Here is an 18,638-nt window from a genome sequence, read left to right on the forward strand (position 1 = left end):
AATCAGTAAGAAAGATACCAAGTAGACAAATAATTAAGCAATTTGAACAGGAATTTCACAAAATAAGTGCTCAATTTCAGGGAAATGTAAATTAAAACTGTAACAGATACTATCACACACATTCATCAGAATACCTAGCACTTGAAACATTGTCAATGTCGAGAGACACAGAGGCTGTGGAACTCACACACGATGACCAGGGAAATTTAAATTGGAATCACCACCATGGAAAGCAATTTTGTATGAACTAATAAAATTAAAGACATGTATATCCTGGAACATGCAATATTACTTCCTTTTAAATACATGCTTTGGACTCTGAATATATGTGAGAATTTTCAAACCAACATTGTTCCTACTCACCCCAAAATGGAAACAAATTTCTATCCAAGGTAGAATCAATATATTGTGGTATGTTCATGAAATTGAATATTATACAGCAATAAAAATGAACAAACTACACCCAACATCATGACTGAATCTTACAAAAATAATACACAAAAGAATAAACACAAAAGAATACATAGTGCATTATTCCATTTCTATCAAGCTAAAAAATAGGGCAAATGGCATAATTAAGTGGTAAAACCATCAGGAAATGTAAATAAAAGCCAGACTAGTGGTAACTAGTGGAGGAGGCCAAAGGAATAAAAACAAAGAGGGGCACATGGAGGGCAGGGACATCTAGGAGCAGCCAATGTTCTATTCTATTTCTTTGTGTGGTGGTTACAAGGATCTTTCACAATTTGTTAAGTTTGGCATTTATATTTTGTGTAAGTTTGTTAGATTTTTTTTTTAATTTAAAAGTTTTGTTTAAAATAAAAGAAAATAGAGGACAGAAGCTAACTGGATATTGCTTAGCACTGCATTTCGAAAGGGAATACGATAGAATACAACACTTTTGATCTCTGTTCCTGGTACCCCGCTGGTTTTTTCATCAGAATAAAAAAATAACAGTGGTATGGTTTTGCCAGATAAGACAGGTGTCCCCTGACATTTGGCAGGCCCTGGAAACCTTCCCCTTCTATTGCAGCATCTGAGAACAGACTGTCTTTCTCGATCCAGTGCTATATCCTCAGCCTCTGTAGTAGTACCTGGCAAACAGTAGGAGCTCAAAAAGTATCTGTTCAGTGGATTCATGAGTAAAACTATGTTTTTCAAGACCACATATTCCCAAAATACATGAAAGAGTCCTGGAACTTTGTCTCTGAACTGTAAGAACAGCCGTTGAGGTGGTGCTCTATGACAGCACATTCAAGGTGGTTAGTAAAGCTCTCAAACATTTCATTAATGTTTCCAATTTAACATATGCTAACATGTCAAGTGTCAAACAATTATTTCTTCTCTGTGCCAAAAATACAACTCAGTTTACCATTTTCAAATTTATTAATTTGAATGTTTACTGAATTTTGTAATTTACCGTAGAAATTCTTGGTTTTTGATTTAGGGTATTTCAATCATATTTGTAATGCTCCGCTAACACAGAATGACCCAAGATTTTATCACTACAATTAGAATATCCTAGCACATGGTAGGCCCTAATAAATGCTTGCTGAATGAATTAGCAAACATTTAAAAATATGGCTGTTTTATAATTTTCACAAGGATACTGAATGACAAGGTACACATCTTTAACATGTACTATGTCACTCTAAAACATTCATGAGGAAAATATCTCCTCTAAGATAAAATAAAGTATACTCGAGATGTAAACCGATTTATAAACCAATGACTACCTTCTGTTTTGGTACATTTATGGTCAACATGAGATTATGTACTGCTTGGTGACAGGCACATTTAATTAGCTTTAGAGTTGTTAAGAGTTAGATAATTAATATGTTAATAATAATTGTTAAGAGTTAAATAACATGTTCCTAGACATCCTTTTATCAATTCATGTTATTTAGTTCAGGTTTGCTTGGTAAATGAGGAGGGAAACTGTTTGCCCAACCTCCCATGGCCTACCCTGCTCCCTACCCACACATTCTTCCCAGAGTAAAGCATGTTCAGGACTTGGTCAATTCAGCCAACCCCACCCTAGTCTGGCTATCACCTCCTTCATCGCCAAAGTCCTCCCTCCTTTACTGTCAAGTTTCTCGAAAGAATAAAATTTATCAACTCTGCCTCCTCATCTCCCATCATTTCTCAATCTCGAGTAATCTGGCTATTTCCCTCCACCTCTTACTAAACCTCTCCTCACCGAGTCTTTGCTCACAGAGGCTAAATCTAAAGAGAACTTCTCGATCCTTCTGCCTTATGCTCCACTGATGCCCTCTCCAACACGACGGCCACCTGCCACATGTGGCTGCAGAGCACTGCAGAGCAGTAAGCACCAGGAAATAACTGAATTTTTTATTTTGATTTTAATTTAAACACCAATACTTGATTCAATAATAAGATTCTTAGAAACAACTTTGGTATGTGAATCTACTTTTTTAACCCTGTAGTTTATGAAATCTAAATGCAGATCAAGAATTTCAAAGACAATTTAGCATCTGAATTAAGATATAACATGTAGACATAAGTGTTAGTGTAACATACACACTGGATTTCAAAGATGCAGCATGAAAAAGATTATGAATAATCTCATTAATAATTTGTATATTGATTACATGTTGAAATGACGGTATTTAGGATATATTGAACTAAGTAAAGTATCTTCTTAAGATTAATTTTAACTATTTCTTTTTACGTTTCTTAAAGCAGCACCCAGAAAGTCTGCCATTATCTATGCAGCATATATTTTATTCCTATTGGACAGCGCTGCGTTAGATATGAATGGCATTAGACATGAATGAGCACTCATTCTCCATTGCTTCCCTCCTTCTACTTCTTGGACCCCTCTTTGCATTCTGAAACATCAATCATTCTTCACTTCCCTTAAGGTCAGTGTCTCCCAAGGCTCTCTCTAGTTCTCCTGTGCCCCTATCCCAGCATTCTCTGGGGGCAGACCTCACCTCACCAAAGGCTTCCACTATTCCCACAGGCGGCTTTCAACCCGCTGCCAGCAAATCAGCTTAGTCTCCTGAGAATGGAATATTCACCTTCTCGCTGTACATTTCCAGCTATGCCTAAGTGTATCGACATTTAATATGACATTACACCTTCTGGGTGTTTACCTTTTTATATCTTATAAATCAAGCCCCCTTCTCCATTTTTTTGAGGCCCTCACAATTTCTCACCTTATCACTAAAATAGCTTCCACTGTCTATCCTTGCCCTCTTCTCAACCAACTTCCTTTTGTCGTTAAGTCTCTAAAACTTACATACTGGCCACATAATTTCCCTCTTTTTTTTTGAGACAGAGTCTCACTCTCCTGCCCAGGCTGGAGCGCAGTGTCGCAATCTCGGCTCACTGCAACCTCGCCTACCAGGTTCAAGTGATTCTCCTGCCTCAAGCCTCCCAAGTAGCTGGGACTACAGGTGCGTGCAACCACGCCTGGCTAATTTTTTGTATTTTTAGTAGAGACAATTTCACCATATTAGTCAGGATGGTCTCCATCTCCTGATCTTGTGATCTACCTACCTTGGTTTCCTAAAGTGCTGAGATTACAGGCTTGAGCCACCGCACCCAACCATGATTTCTCTGTTTAAATACTCTAGTGTCTGCCACACTGCGATCAAGATAAAAACCTTCTATAGTCATACGCAAGGCCTGTGTTTGCCGGTCTCTCTGGCTTCATGCTTCATCACCAACCCCACAAAACCCCAAGTTCCAGGTAAACCAAAGCATCTGCAGTTCCCTGAATACAACATTTGCTTTCTCACCACCATATTTTGCATAATCTATTTCTGCTAACAGGAATATTCTCCCTAACTCTATCCTTGCTCCTCTCGCTGTCCTTCAGAATTCAATTAACATGTCACCTGTCCCAGGAAATATCTCCAAACGCCCCCATCTGAGCAAGTTTCCCCTCTATGTCACTGTCACACCTATACACAGCTCTAGCAATAATCCAACTATGCTGCCCTGGAGTGACCTGGTTACCAGTCTGGGAATTCCCTGAAGGCACAGATTAAGTGTTTTAACTTTACCTCCATGAACTATACTTAAAAAGTACCTCCTAATTTGTATTTTTAGTAGAGACAATTTCACCATGTTAGCCAGGATGGTCTCCATCTCCTGATTTTGTGATCTACCTGCCATCCAATTCCCCTTACTCCCTTCTATTTTTTCAGTCTAACAGAAAATATAAATACCATCTTTATTAGGAATTTTGTCTAAAACAAAGAAATCCTAAAAAGCAGCGAATGTAATGACATCACCAGTCAGATTGATAGACAAAACCATATGCACTAATCTGGTTGGATGATTTCATAATACTAAGCATAATACTAATAATACTAAGCATAATACTAATCTGAAACACATGCATACTAAGTGGAGTTTGGCACGCATCAGCAAGTCCTGGGGTTGGTGCAGCAAGGCAGTGAGGGGAAACAGAAAAGAACAGCCAATGTGCCGCTAGTGAGGGCAGCTGCAGCCCAGCCTCACCACATCTCCACCTTACACCTGCCCTTCTGGAGGAAGCAGAAGCAGACAGAGCAATCTAGGAAGCTGTCAGCTACCTGGACTAGCATGGTAGGTAACCAACTAGAAAGTGTCAGCAGCAGAGGCCATGCAGTACCAAATTCCGGTATGTGCGTGTGCTGGCCCAGGCACGAACTGTGGGACACAAAATAGAGTGCTGCTCCCACCACACTGCTGAATTTTCATTTTACTACAAAATAGATTTTGAGAGAGGCAGGGAAGCATGTGGAAAGGAATTACTTAAGTATTTAAACCAGGTTGGGAGAGAAAAACAATTTTCTGAAGGATAGCAATTGCTAGAGTGAAATAGAATACATTATTTTAATCACCTGAAAGAAGCTTTTCAAAACCACTCAACATTAGGTCTTCACCCTAAGGACTAATATCTTTTGGAATTCACAGTCAAGCAAAATTGAAATCTCTTGAAAAACTTTATACCCAGCAAGATAATGTAACAGTGAAGGGTATTGAAAAAGTTTCTCAAACATCATAGAACTGGACCCCCCTGAAAAATTTTTTAAGCAGCACTTTTAAATGATCTATTTAAGTCAAACTGCAGAGCAATATTTACTCTCTTACCTGTATCCAGTAGTTAAGTTTTGATTGTCCAGAATTCTGTGGTTCTTTGTTAATCAGACAACATAAGCACCATATTAGAATTTTTTGGCTTTCATCTACAAAAGGAAAACTTAGTAAGTTTTATCAAACAGAAAAAATAACCAATATAAAAACAATTTAAACACTGTATTTAGGAAAATCTCAAACTACTAAGTTCACAGAACCAGTATCCCCGAATACAACATTTGCTTTCTCACCACCCTACTTGGAACGTTCTCTTCCTGCTGACAGGAATATTCTCTTTCACTCTATGCTTGCTCTCCTAGCTGTCCTTCAGAATTCCCTAAACTTAACTTTGTGGGTTTTTTTCCCTTCTTGTGGCCTCGGGATCACTTAACGCTTGTGTGGTCAATTCCCTGTCTTTAACAGTGGCAATTTTTAAAGCCAAATGAGAAGGATGGAAAGCACTTAGAGAACTGGGCTTTTCTCATGATCAGTTTTTTATTTAACATTTGAAACCATTAGTAATTTCGACCTTTCTAAGGCAACTTAATGGTTATAGGCAGTCAGTAGCCAATATTTCTGATTTAATCTTTTAATTTTCTAATTTGTCAAAATAGCTTCACTTGTTAAAAAGAAATTTAATAAAAAGGGTTGTTTTAAAATATATTTTTAGTACCAAGTGCTTTGGATAAAACAGAAGCCTCTTACGTGCTCCTTTACTCTAAAATGTAAATTCTTTACTCTAAAATATAAAACTTTACCAAACATGCAATGAAAATCTAAACTTTGAAATCTTACATTTTGCAGGAACATCTACCTGATGAGCCACTTTCCTTTTCCCCTTGTGGTGACTGAGTCTATTCCAGTTGGAGAATTTGTAACACCATTAAGAAACAAACTGTGGCCTAGAAACTGAAGATGTCAGTAACTGAGCTAGAGCAAAGCAACTTCAGACTTTATAACAAGGCCATGGAGGTGAGTAAGACGCTCAGTGCCTGGAATCAGTCCTCTCTACTGCCTCATCTTCTGCAATCTCATAAACACAATCTTTCTTTTTTTTTTTTTTTTTTTTTGAGGCAGGTTTTCACTGTCACCCAGGCTGGAGTGCAGTGGCATGATCTCAGATCAATGCAACATCCACCTCCCGGGCTCACACAAGTCTCCCACCTCAGCCTCTTGAGTAGCTGGGACCACAAGTGTGTGCCACCACACCCAGCTAATTTTTATATTTTTTGTAGAGATGGGATCTCTCCATGTTGCCCCAGCTGGTCTTCAATTCCTGAGCTCAAGGATCCTCCTGCCATGGCCTCCCAAAGTGCTGGGATTACATGTATGAGCTACCATGCCTGGCCAAAACGCAGCATTTCTAAGGGCTTCATTAACAAAGAAATAAAAACAATACCAACTCTAGTAAACTACTTCTGTATTTTTATCCACAAACTAAAAAATGCTAGCAGTAATTTTTAGACCCATTTTTTTCCCTGTGAACATCCATAAGCTTATGCTTTTACAATAACTTAACAGTTCTGAAAAAAACTTTATCAGGGGTTATTCTGAGGCCATTCATTTTTTTACCCCTAGCTCTCATGAGCTCCAATAAAACATTATAAGGCACTGGCTTGTCTGGGATCCGTTCATTTCAAGAGTTCTATAATTTAACCACTAAAGATCCTAGGATTCTTCAGGTTTAACCAATGCCACTAATTAAAAATGTGACTGTTATACTTCCCATGGTTTAAATATCAGGAGAAATTCTACCTAGCTTCATGCAGCAAGTGTGACAGATGCACCCAATGACATCCTTATACATGCAGCAGATTGTTAAAAAGAACGTGATCTGATGGGGAGCATTTCCAAAAAACAGACACTTACCACCACCCAAAAAAAAAAAAAAACCAGGGAATGTCAGTTTATGAAACTTAAGTCTAAAAGAATCCCAAAAACTGGGAGTTTCCCCAGGTGTTGAGTGATTTTGCAAACTTAGTTCAAAAAGTATATTATTTTTTAATTTTTCCCCCAAAAAATAAAAAAAGAGAAGCCAGAGAAACTTCCACCCAACCTTTAGGAGCTGACTTTCCTTGCCCGGAGTCAATGCACTGAAATGCACTGCTAATGAGCTTACAGCTTGCTTTGCTTAGGCAATTTACAAACATGAGCCACGGCTTGTTATTCACAAGTGCCACTAGCACTCACTCCAGAGGCTGGCATCTGCCAGGCTTCTCCCTGGAGGCCCTGAGCTTGGGCTGGAACATCCCACAGGGCATGTTAAGGGAGATAGGAAACTGCCTGGGATTCACTGCAGGGACAGTGGCTGACAGCCCATCTTAGTGTAAATTTGGATTCTAAAAATGAGTGGAAGGGAAAGGATGTTAACATATACTTGCCACCTTATATTTTATTTTTGTATCTGGAATTGAAATTCCACATAAAAGCTGAACTAAATCTTTAATCTTTAATTCCATACTCTAAAAGTATGAAGGCAGCACATTTTTAAGACAATAAATATTCACTGTTTTAAACTGCTAAGTTTGGCAGAAATTTGTTATACAGAATAGAGTGAGTAGTGAAGAAGAGAGGTAACAGCTGTTACACTTCATCATGAGGGCAGAGTTAGAAGCAATGGACCAGAATTTCAGAAGGTGAAGGCAGTGTTTTTATGCTGAGGACGCTGCCAAATAAAAAGGTGTTCTCTTGCTTTCCATTATTATCGATTTCGTCTCTTCTCTTTTCAGTATCTTTTTATTTCCAAATCATCCCTACTTCCTTATTACCCTTTTCTGATCCTATTCTCCATGAACACTACGTATGGCTTACTTTTTTCCATGACGAAAATTGTTTGCTTTTACTGTAATTAAAAAGCAATTTTGATATTATAAAACCATAAGATCCCTTCCAGGAATAAAGTGCCCAACGTGTGAAACAACAGGGGTGACACAGGCAACATGTGACTGCTCACTGTCATTCAGCTGCCTCTGTGAGCTAATAGTCAGTGCATACCTCAACAGGAAACTGAAATTTATGGGCAGTTCAAAGGGAACACAAGTGTTGAGACAGAAAGGGATGGAGAATTTGTTTATGGTTGTTAGAGGGGGCCAAGGCCAATGCTGATAAGGTGCTAAGGAAAGATCACAGACAGATATGAGTTCAAGGACACGGAAACAAATCATCTAATTTCCTATTTTTACAAAAAAAAAAAAAAAAATGAGACCCCACGAGTTCAGCTGCCCTGTCTTAGAGAATCACATCTTCAAGTCAGCCCCAGTAGGGGCTCTCCTGAGAAACCCTCGTTCCTCTCAGCAACTGCTACTCCCATTCAGAAACAATCATATTGAGTGAGGCTGACCTGCTTAGGTATCTCTTTTCCCTGACTGGAAGGTCACAATGGGCAAAGACGGTGAGCCTTTCCTAAAGGCTGGCATACACACACACAAAAACACTTGGTAGGCCGGGTGCAGTGGCTCACACCTATAATCCCAGCACTTTGGGAGGCCAAGGCGGGCAGATCACAAGGTCAGGCGACAGAGACCATTCTGGCTAACACAGTGAAAACCCACCTCTACTAAAAATACAAAAAACTAGCCGGGCGTGGTGACAAGCACCTGTAATCCCAGCTACTCAGGAGTGGGGGGCAGGAGAATCGCTTAAACCCAGGAGGTGGAGGTCATAATGAGCCAAGATCACGCCACTGCACTCCAGCCTGGGTGACAGAACAAGACTGTCTCAAAATAAATAAATGAATGAATAAATAAATAAATAAAACCATTTGGTAAATACCTGCAGAATGACTATGTACGTGCAAGTGAAACTGGCTAGTGGGAATGCCAATACTGGAACACTACGATCACAGGATGTGATCCAATAGAGTCAGAACATTACAACAAGGTGGACTTTAAAGTCACATTGAGAAGTGAGATTCTGGCTCTTATTAGTGTTGTATTCTAGGGAAAGCTACTTATTGACTCCAATCCGTAATTTTCTACCCCACAACTCTGTCGTCAAGAATTCAATTAGGTCCATTATGTAGTCCACAGAGAACAGTGCCCAGCACAAAGTGAGCAATGCCTCTCACACTACATCATACACCTCCCCATGTTTATGTTAACGATATTGTTATCCTTGATTTATTGCATTGTTGTCATTGTTAATCCCTTAAACCAGGTGAGGTGGCTCACACCGATAATCCCAGCACTTTTCGGGGGCCAAGGTGGGCGAATCACCCGAGGTCAGGAGTTCAAGACCAACATGGCCAACATGGTGAAACCCCGTCTCAATTAAAAATCCAAAATTAGCTGGGTGTGGTGGCAGGTACCTGTAATCCCAGCTACTCGGGAGGCTGAGGCAGGTGAACTGCTTGAACTTGGGAGGTGGAGGTTGCAGTGGGCCCGGACTATGCTATTGCACGCCAGCCTAGGCAACAAATGCAAAACTGTCCCAAATAAAAAAAGAAAAGGAAAAGTTATATAAATGTGATCTTTCTCAAAAAATCTTATTGTTCTATACTGTGGGTAACTGAAACTGCAAAAAGTCAAAGAGGGGCTATTCTATGCATTCTTTCATGAGATGTGTTTTACTCTGTGTGTGTGTGCACATCCATGTATATATGCATATACACACATACACACGTACATAATGTATTTCTGGTCAAAGATGTTTGAACAACACTGACCTAACGGCAACAGATAAACCTAGGACAGATAAGCGTAGCCCTAATGGGAAAACACACTGACTCACTACTTTTGCCAATTTGAATCAAGAATTCAAACAAGTTTAGGGGTTGGGGGAAGAGGCGTAAGTGGAAAAAAGGAGGGACAGATGAGGGTGGGGTGGAGTGAGCGAGGCTGAGTGTGTGGGTGTCCATGCACGCATGTTCACAGGGCTAAACACACATGTTGTCCCTTTCCCGCCTAGTTCACATCTCTTCCAATAATTACTACGACAGCCTAGAAATGGGAAACTGTATGATTCTTTAAAACATCAGAGGGGAATATTCATTTTATTTTGGGTTCTAATGTCATTATATTATGCAATTAGCCTTTGACTTTAAAAAATCTGAAAAGTAAGTATTATATTAGCTAATATATTAGCTAATATTATATTGGCAAACCTCAGCCATGTTCCTTGGGAGGCCCTAGGATGACAAAGAGAACTAAAACCACGGTTCCTGTCCTGGAGAGGCATGCTGTCTTCCAGGGCATCAGACAGTGAAGTAAGTGTATTAAAGGAAGATGCTGGAGGTCATGGAGACACTCCCAGCAGTTTGTAACTCAGCCCAGTAAGGCTACTGCAAAGGAGAATGAGTGTAAAAGAAATTCTGATGCAAAGCACCATCAAGCACTGTTAGTAATAGGACCCAGCTACTATCATGAGGTATAGTGGTAGAAGATGTAACAAGAAATGACACTGGACAGCAAGCAGGAGCTCAATGAAGGATACCTCCCCAAAGTGCCCCCAAATTCCTCTCAACCTTAAATAAAACCAAAATGGCACTCCTAAATAAAGTCAAAGCAGCCAAAGGCAAAGGCAAAGTCATGGCAGGATTCAGACTCTGAAGTATGACTTTATAACATGGGAAACAGTGTGAGTTGTTATAAAACCGTGAAACAGTATGAGTTGTTATAAAACCGTGAAAAGTAACCCGGTATCAGTATGGCCATTTTATACTGAATTTAAAATGAAGTTATGAAAGTGATTACAGGCAAAAATAGATACCTAAATCATCTAGGAATTTCTGTCCTCTAATACAAAGGGCTCTATTTTCCTAAAGATCTGCACTGGGTGCATGTGTGCGTGTGCACGTGTGTGTATGTCTATACAAACCACACACAGACGTGAACAACAGTATAGGAAGCCATCTTTGTAATGGAACAATGAATACATTTGATAAGCTGTTCCAGAAAAAGAAATAATAAAAGAAAGGTTCATAATCTAAGCCTCTGTGAAACAATGCAAAGATTAAAATAGTCATTTTGAGAGGATTCATTTTGGATTCTTACCATATGCTAAAATAAAAGGATTCCAACAAGCTTTTGCCAATAGTTGACCAATTGTGGGGAATCTTTCAATAACTGTATTAGAATCCTATGAAAGAAAATTACATTTTGGTCAGTAAAGGTATTATGCAACTCAGAAAGACTGAACTGATATAGGTTAAGGGAGCCTGAATGCTTTTTGTTTAGTATACCATTTTTAAAAGGTGGCAAAAGAAGGATTAGAGAAGATCTTTAGCTAAGCAATTCAAATAAAGCTTAAAAAGCAACCGACCACCTTACTTCATCCTTAAACCATCCTTAGTCACCAAACTAAGATGTATGACATAGTTAGGTAAAATCAATTGTGTTGCAAAATTAATTCTACTCAGGAAAGGCTACTTTATTTAAAAATAACAAAGATTGCTCAAGAGTTGAAAACACATTACTGGGCTGAACACAGTGGCTCGCACCAGTAACTCCAGCACTTTGGGAGGCCAAGGCAGGTGGATCACCTGAGGTCAGGAGTTCACGGCCAGCCTGACCAATATGGTGAAACCCTATCTCTACTAAAAATACAAAATTTAGCCAAGCGTGCTGGCATGTGCCTATAGTCCCAGCTACTCGGGAGGCTGAGGCAGGAGAATTGCTTGAATCTGGGAGGAGGAGGTTGCAGCGAGCCGAGATCTCACCATTGCACTCCAGCCTGGGTGACAGAGTGACATTCCATCTCAAAAAAAAAAAAAGGGAAAACACAATATTGGTGATCAATAACCACAAAATCCTATATCTTCATCCTGGTTTTTTATTCTAACGTAAGAGAGGTTACTAACTCAGCTCCACTAAGGCTATTTCAAAGAAGGTTTAAAAAAACAAGAACTCTGGAACTTGAATAAAGAAATAAAAACAGCCAAAGCATAAATGTATATATCTCTGTTTATTACTATTTTGATTACTGTATGGTAAATTACATCATATTTAGTCTGTAACAATCTAAACCCTGACAAAAAAAGGATCAACCAAATAGAAAACAGCTTAAAACTTAAAAACACCCACGCTATTTTACAACTGGACCTTTTTCCACTTCTTACCTTTCATAAAAGTTAAAAAATAAAAGCAAACTAATGTGCAGGTAAGCTGAAACAATGGGAACTTTCTGCTGCGGCAGCAAAATATCTCTCAAATGTGTCCCAGCATCAAGGCTGGTCCTCGACTTTCTGGGACCACATAAAAGTCAAGTTACATATGTCTCATTAAATAAAAATATTTTTGCTCACGCCTGTAATCCCAGCACTTTGGGAGGCCGAGGCGGGTGGATCACGAGGTCAAGAGATCAAGACCATCCTGGTCAACATGGTGAAACCCCGTCTCTACTAAAAAATACAAAAAATTAGCTGGGCATGGTGGTGCGTGCCTGTAATCCCAGCTACTCGGGAGACTGAGGCAGGAGAATGGCCTGAACCCAGGAGGCGGAGGTTGCGGTGAGCCGAGATTGTGCCATTGCACTCCAGCCTGGGTAACCAGAGCAAAACTCTGTCTCAAAAAAAAAAAAAATATATATATATATATACGTATATATATATATATATTTATAAAAAATTTTATAAAAATATATATATACGTATATATAAATATATATATATTTTTTTAATTAGCTTGGTTGTTCACACAATTTTGCTTTTCATTTTGAAATTAAATGCAAAATACTAGCTCATAATATATAAACAAGTGTCAAGTCATAAAAATATGAAACATGATACCCATAAAAAATATTAAATTTTGAAAATAATAAATTATATAATAGTAAAGATACTCAAAATCTTAATATTTATAAAAAGTGTTATATTTATAAAAAATCTTAATATTTATCATCTCTTAGGACAGCCCACTTGAGAACAGGGTGGAGGAAAGGTTAAGCAGGTAGCAAATTCTCTGAGATTCAAGAGACACAAAGGCCTTTAAAAGAATCCCATTTACTACTTGACAAAAAGCATGAAATCTTAATTATTTAAAAACAACTTGCTTGGTCCGGAAGTCTCATGTGACAATACAGCTACTCAAGAAGAAATTATAGTAATATAATAAATCAGAGACTAGGAAACCAGCTCTTAGGTAATTTGTCTTCCTAATCCATTGGCATTTTAGGCAATACCACAAGTCCCAACTCTGGATGGCATTGTGTCTTGGTGAAATCTGGTAGAGACCCTGAAGTCAGAAAATCATTTCATTATTTTGGTCTCCTACTTACCATCTCTTTCAAGGCTTCATACATCTTCCTCAGGAACTCCTGGAACTGAGCCAGGTGAAGACAGGTGTCTTGCTGAGTTTCCAAAGTAGAAGCCTGATCCCATACAGAAAGCTTCTGCATCCAGAACTGATAATCACAAGAAAGATCTACTGAATCTTGAGCCATCTTGGAAAAAGGGAAAAGGTGACATCCCCTTCACAGAAGCCTGTGCAGCACTGAAGGAAATAGCGGGCATACATTAAATCTGTAAGAAAGGGAAAAAATAGAAGCATTTCTAAAAGACTCTTTTATTAGTGCCTACGTGACCCATTGATGGGTGAAGACGGGATTACAAGGAACTAAAACAGCATGGCTTCTATGCTAGAGTCATCTTTAAATTGTTATAAAATGCGTCATCCAGCTGGAGCTCCAATTTTTACCATCTGAATTTTTTATCATGATACTATCATTAGGCTAGAAGTCATTATACCTCCACAGGAACATGCTAATTATGCACAAAAAGCACAGCTGATAATACTTTATATCTTCTTTTTAAGATTGAGCTATTTTTAAATGTTCTGAAGTTGATTTTTGAGTATTTTAATGTAATAGGAAATCAAAAACATCCAAGAATGTTTAATAATAGTCTGTGCCTAAGAAATGCTTTTGAAGTTCTTATGTTTTATATGAATTTCTGGCTTCTCATTTAGATGTAAAAAAATCTCTATGCATTACAGTCTAATGAATCTTTTCCCAGTTTCTCATTTCTTGGAAAAAAGTAAAATAATTCATTCCACTTTAATCAATTTAAGCAATCTTTTAACTAAAGATTGCTTTATATGCTTGATCTCACTTCATTCACAAGAAGCCCTATTTTAGTAAAATAATAATAAATTCCAATTTCTGAGGAGGAATACTGGTTCTAAGTGACAGTAGATAAAATCTTATAAGCCTGACTTCCTACCCCTGAAGGCCATGCTAAAAAGAACAATGGAGTTGCACAGATGGAGCTGGTTCAGCAGCTCCAGTTGCCTGCTCCCATCCCACACCCCTCCCCTCCATTGCCAGTGGAAGCTGGAAGCAGGAATCCCAGAGGAGGAAAGGTTGCCTCTCAACAGATGCAGGCCTTCACAGACTCTGACACTCCCCGGTACAGGGAGGATATTCAGCAACCTAATTTCAAAAGACTGGTGGTAAATAAAGTAAGTTTAAATCCTCAACAGCCATAATTAACAGGTGAAATGCTCCCAATTAAATATCCAAAATATCAACAAAGGAGGTTCCCATAACCAAACAAGAAGAAATTTAAGACAACTGTACAATTTGACTGCAATGCAAAAAAATCTAGATTGGGAAAATTATAGTTTTAAAATACCTAAAAATGTGCAGTTTTTATGTTCACTTGGGCCGCACACATACTAGAACATTTACGGTTTAGGGAAGTGTAGGGTCCAGCCAGCCCTAGAGGGTTCTGTGAGCCCCTCCCAGCTGGTGCAGAGACGAGAAATTGTAGAAATAAAAGACACAAGACACCGAGATAGAGAAAAGAGAGTTTGGGCCCAGGGGTCCACTGCTACCCAAATCGCGGAGCCCAGCAGTGGCCCCAAATGCCTGGATGCTCTCACTTTAATTGGGTTGCAAATCTGGGGGCAGGGTAGGTAGGGTGGAGTCTTGGTGGTTGGAGACCGGGGACAGGGTAAATAGAGCGTGGCAGTGATATCGTCAAGTACATCACATGTCATTCAGGTAGGGGCTAGGAATTTCTGGCACCTGAAGTGAGTAAGGAGCATAATACATCAGCACTTTTTCCATACTTATCAAGAAAGAACAAAAACATTAAGATTTATATTACTATTACTGATTATCTTTTCGAAGAAAAAAGAAACTAGGTGCAGAGGCATAACATGAGAGTAGACATGGAACCTGGCCACTGAAGCACAGCATCACATAGAGACAATTAAGCCCCCAGATGTCTGCAGGCCTACCTGACAACCGTCAGGCCTTACCACAAGAGCTTGGAGAAGTGGAGTTTCTTCCTAACTCCTTGGGGGAAGGAGACGTCTCAGCTATTTTGGACGTCTCCTTCCCTAGCTAGCTAAACAGTGGGCACTTTGCCGCACAGCCAAGGCACCCTCCAGCAGCCCTTATGCAGGCATGACAGAGGGCATAAAGCATCTTGCCTTAGTGTCATTTTTTTTCACAATGTCACCTCAGGTTCACACTTCCGATCTGAGAGGCATTAGTCTAAGAATTAAGATCACCTATGATTAACTAAGACTACGACTATATTTCTAGGTACTTTCTTCTTCATTATTTATATGGAAATAGGCTGAGGCTTTTGGCTCCTGCCTCAGCACTTATGGGGTCTTTTCCCTAGAGGGAAGGTTCATGTCAAAATGAAAAAAAAAAAGTTTAATAATAGAGGGAATATAATGCATACTGTCAAAATGGTACTTAGCCAAAAATCTAGGTAATGTCCCTGCCTCCTCATTGTCTTCCTCATCCAAGTCATCATCACCACCTGTCAAGTCTACCGCCAAAATAAATGTGTGTGTTCTGACTCGACTGCATGCATTTCCTTCCACCTCACTGCCGCCACTCAGCCTAGCCCTGGAGTGTTGCACTTATCTACTGCCAGGCTGGGCTTGCCCCTCCCCAATTACTTCTCTATGCAATAGGCAGAAAACAACTTTACCAAATGTAAATGTGCTGGGAGACCAGCACACTCCCCTGGGTAAAATCCCTCTTTACAGCTTCCTTGAAAAGAAATTCAAACTCCCTGTATATTCCCAGCTGCTTGCTGGGGTTTTGAAGGCCCTGCAGAACATGGCTCCAGCACCCTCTCCGACAGCCCTTGTTTCCTCTCCCCACAGCTCACCATGGTCCAGTCCAGACCTCTCATCTGCTTCATGCCCACAACAAATCCTCCCAGGCCTGTCTGCTGATTCCTTCACAGCTCTTACCATATCGATAATTAACCTGAGCTTTATTTGTTCACTTAGTTACCACTTCCTTTACTAGTGTGTAAATTCCCTGTCTTCCTAGAATATAGCATATGCCTGGCAAGCACTCAAAAAATACTGAATTAAGGAATAAATAATTCACTGGTATTCTTCACAGTACAGTTCTAAGCTAAATGCCACAGCAGAACGCTTCTCCAGATGAAGTCGTTTAAATTTTAATGTTATTTATTTATTTTTAGACAGAATCTCACTCTATCGCCAAGGCTGGAGTGCAGGGCAGTAATCTGGGCTCACTGCAACCTCCACCTCCTGGTTCAAGCAATTCTCCTGCCTCAGCCTCCCAAGTAGCTGGGATTACATGCACATGCTACCATGTCTGGCTAATTTCTGTATTTTTAGTAGAGGCACTGGGTTTCATCATGTTGGCCAGGCTGGTCTCAACCTCCAGACCTCAGGTGATCTGCCTGCCTCAGCCTCTCAAAATGCTGGGATTACAGGTGTGAGACACAATGCCTGGCCAGTAATTTAATTTTTAAGAGGTAACTCCCAACCAAAAAAATTTTTAGGTATTTTTATGTTGCCTGTGTGAAACTTAATTAGTAATATCTCATTTTATAAATGTAATAGCTTATACTTGCATACATTTATACTAATGCTCTTGGCAGTATATTAAATGCTTTATTCACACTAATTTAATCATCACAGCAACACTATGAAATGGGTACTATTACCATCTCCATTTTACAGAGGCACCGAGAGATTACATAATTGCCCAAAGTAAGATTATGTAAAAACTGAAAGGAAGTAACTGCTAGTAAACAGCAGAGCTATGATTGTGGAATTTGAATCCAGGATCTAGCTCTGAAGTCTGTGTCCTTAAAGAAATAAAACTGAAGAGGCAGGGCATGGTGGCTCATGCCTATAATCCCAGCACTTTGGCAGGCGGAGGCAGGAGCATTACTTAAGTCCAGGAGTTTGAGACCAGCCTGGGCAACATACCAAGACCACATCTCTAGAAAATAATTTAAAACTTAGCCATGCATGATGGCAGGTACCTATAGTACCAGATACTCTAGAGGCTGAAGCAGGAGGATTGCTTGCGCCTAGGAGTTCGAGGCTTCTGTGAGCTATGATAGCACCACTGCACTCCACATTCCAGCCTGGGTGAGAGAGCCAGATTGTCTCAAAGAAAAAACAAAAACGAAAAGAAAAAAGAGAAAAAAGAATGGCAAATCTTTTGCTCAGCAACGGAAATATATCTGATTGTTTTAAATGGAAACAGCTTTAGGAATCATGCAGTACAGTGGTCCTTAATATGCTGCTCCACAGCCTCTAGGGCTGGGGTAGGGGTGGAAACATGGTGCTGTGGTAATGATGACCGGGGGGTTGGGGGTGGCAGCTGCTGACAGCATTTGGTTAATCAAAGTGCCTTGTGCCATCAGCCACATGTGGGATGATCACGCTTGTTGGGCAAATCCGACCCTGCTGAGAATCTGAGTCTTGAGTTAGACTGACAGGTGGAACTCGGTCATTCAAAGGCTCTCTTAGTCTAGATCACTAGAGCTATCTCAGTTCATGTTCTTAATAAGGTAAGGTGTTTCTCTCAATACTTTAAATAAATATTTTTAAATATTTCACTCCACTCTCTTCTTGCTTGCATGGTTTCTGAGGAGAAGTTGAATGTTCTGCTCCTCTACAGCTAAGGTGCATTTTTCTTCCGGCTTCTTTCAAAATAAGACAGCTTCCTATATTTGTGGTATGGTGTCTGACATTAATTTGTAAAATTCTCAGTAATTACTGTTTCAGATATTTCTTTTTTTAAAAAAGAAAATGGTTGATTCCCATAGATTTTGGGGGAACAGGTTGTATTTGGTTACATGGTAAGTACTTTAGTGGTGACTTGCGAAATTCTGGTGCACCCATCTCCCAAGCTGTATACCCTGAACCCAGTTTGTAGCCTTTTATCTCTCATCTCTCTCCCACCCTTCCCCTCTGTGCCGAGTCCTCAAAGTCCACTGTATCATTCTTATGCCTTTGTATCCTCATAACTTAGCTCCCACTTGTGAGAACGCATGACATTTGGTTTTCCATTCCTGAGTTACTTCACTTAGAATAATAGTCTCCAGTCCCATCCGGGTTGCTGTGAATGCCATTAATTCATTCCTCTTTAAAGCTGAGTAGTATTCCATCATACACATACACACACACACACACACCAGTTTATCTCCTTATCTACTCGTTGATTGATGGGCATTTGGACTTTCCACGTTTGCAATTGAGAATTGTGCTGCTATAAACATGCATGTGCATGTATCTTTTTCATGTAACAACTTATTTTCCCCTGGGTAGATACCTAGTAGTGGAATTGCTGGATCAAATGGTAGATATACT

The 18,638-nt window shown here is 39.6% G+C and overlaps 1 protein-coding gene across 7 annotated transcripts in view; it reads right to left on the bottom strand.

Moving 5' to 3' along the window:
* The window catches only part of FANCC (FA complementation group C), a 210,022-nt gene that overhangs the window by 132,776 nt on the left and 58,608 nt on the right, over positions 1–18,638 (bottom strand). For all 7 annotated transcript variants that reach the window (XM_054254166.2, XM_002742743.7, XM_054254162.2 and 4 more), the window contains 3 exons: positions 13,306–13,549; positions 11,085–11,169; positions 5,110–5,204 (listed from right to left, as the gene is read on the bottom strand). In XM_054254166.2, the coding sequence (XP_054110141.2) occupies positions 5,110–5,204; positions 11,085–11,169; positions 13,306–13,470 (345 nt within the window). In that variant the 5' untranslated portion in view covers positions 13,471–13,549. The remainder of the gene's footprint in view (positions 1–5,109; positions 5,205–11,084; positions 11,170–13,305; positions 13,550–18,638) is intronic.

This window comes from Callithrix jacchus, chromosome 1, assembly GCF_049354715.1.
Source record: "Callithrix jacchus isolate 240 chromosome 1, calJac240_pri, whole genome shotgun sequence".
Taxonomy (NCBI): domain Eukaryota; kingdom Metazoa; phylum Chordata; class Mammalia; order Primates; family Cebidae; genus Callithrix; species Callithrix jacchus.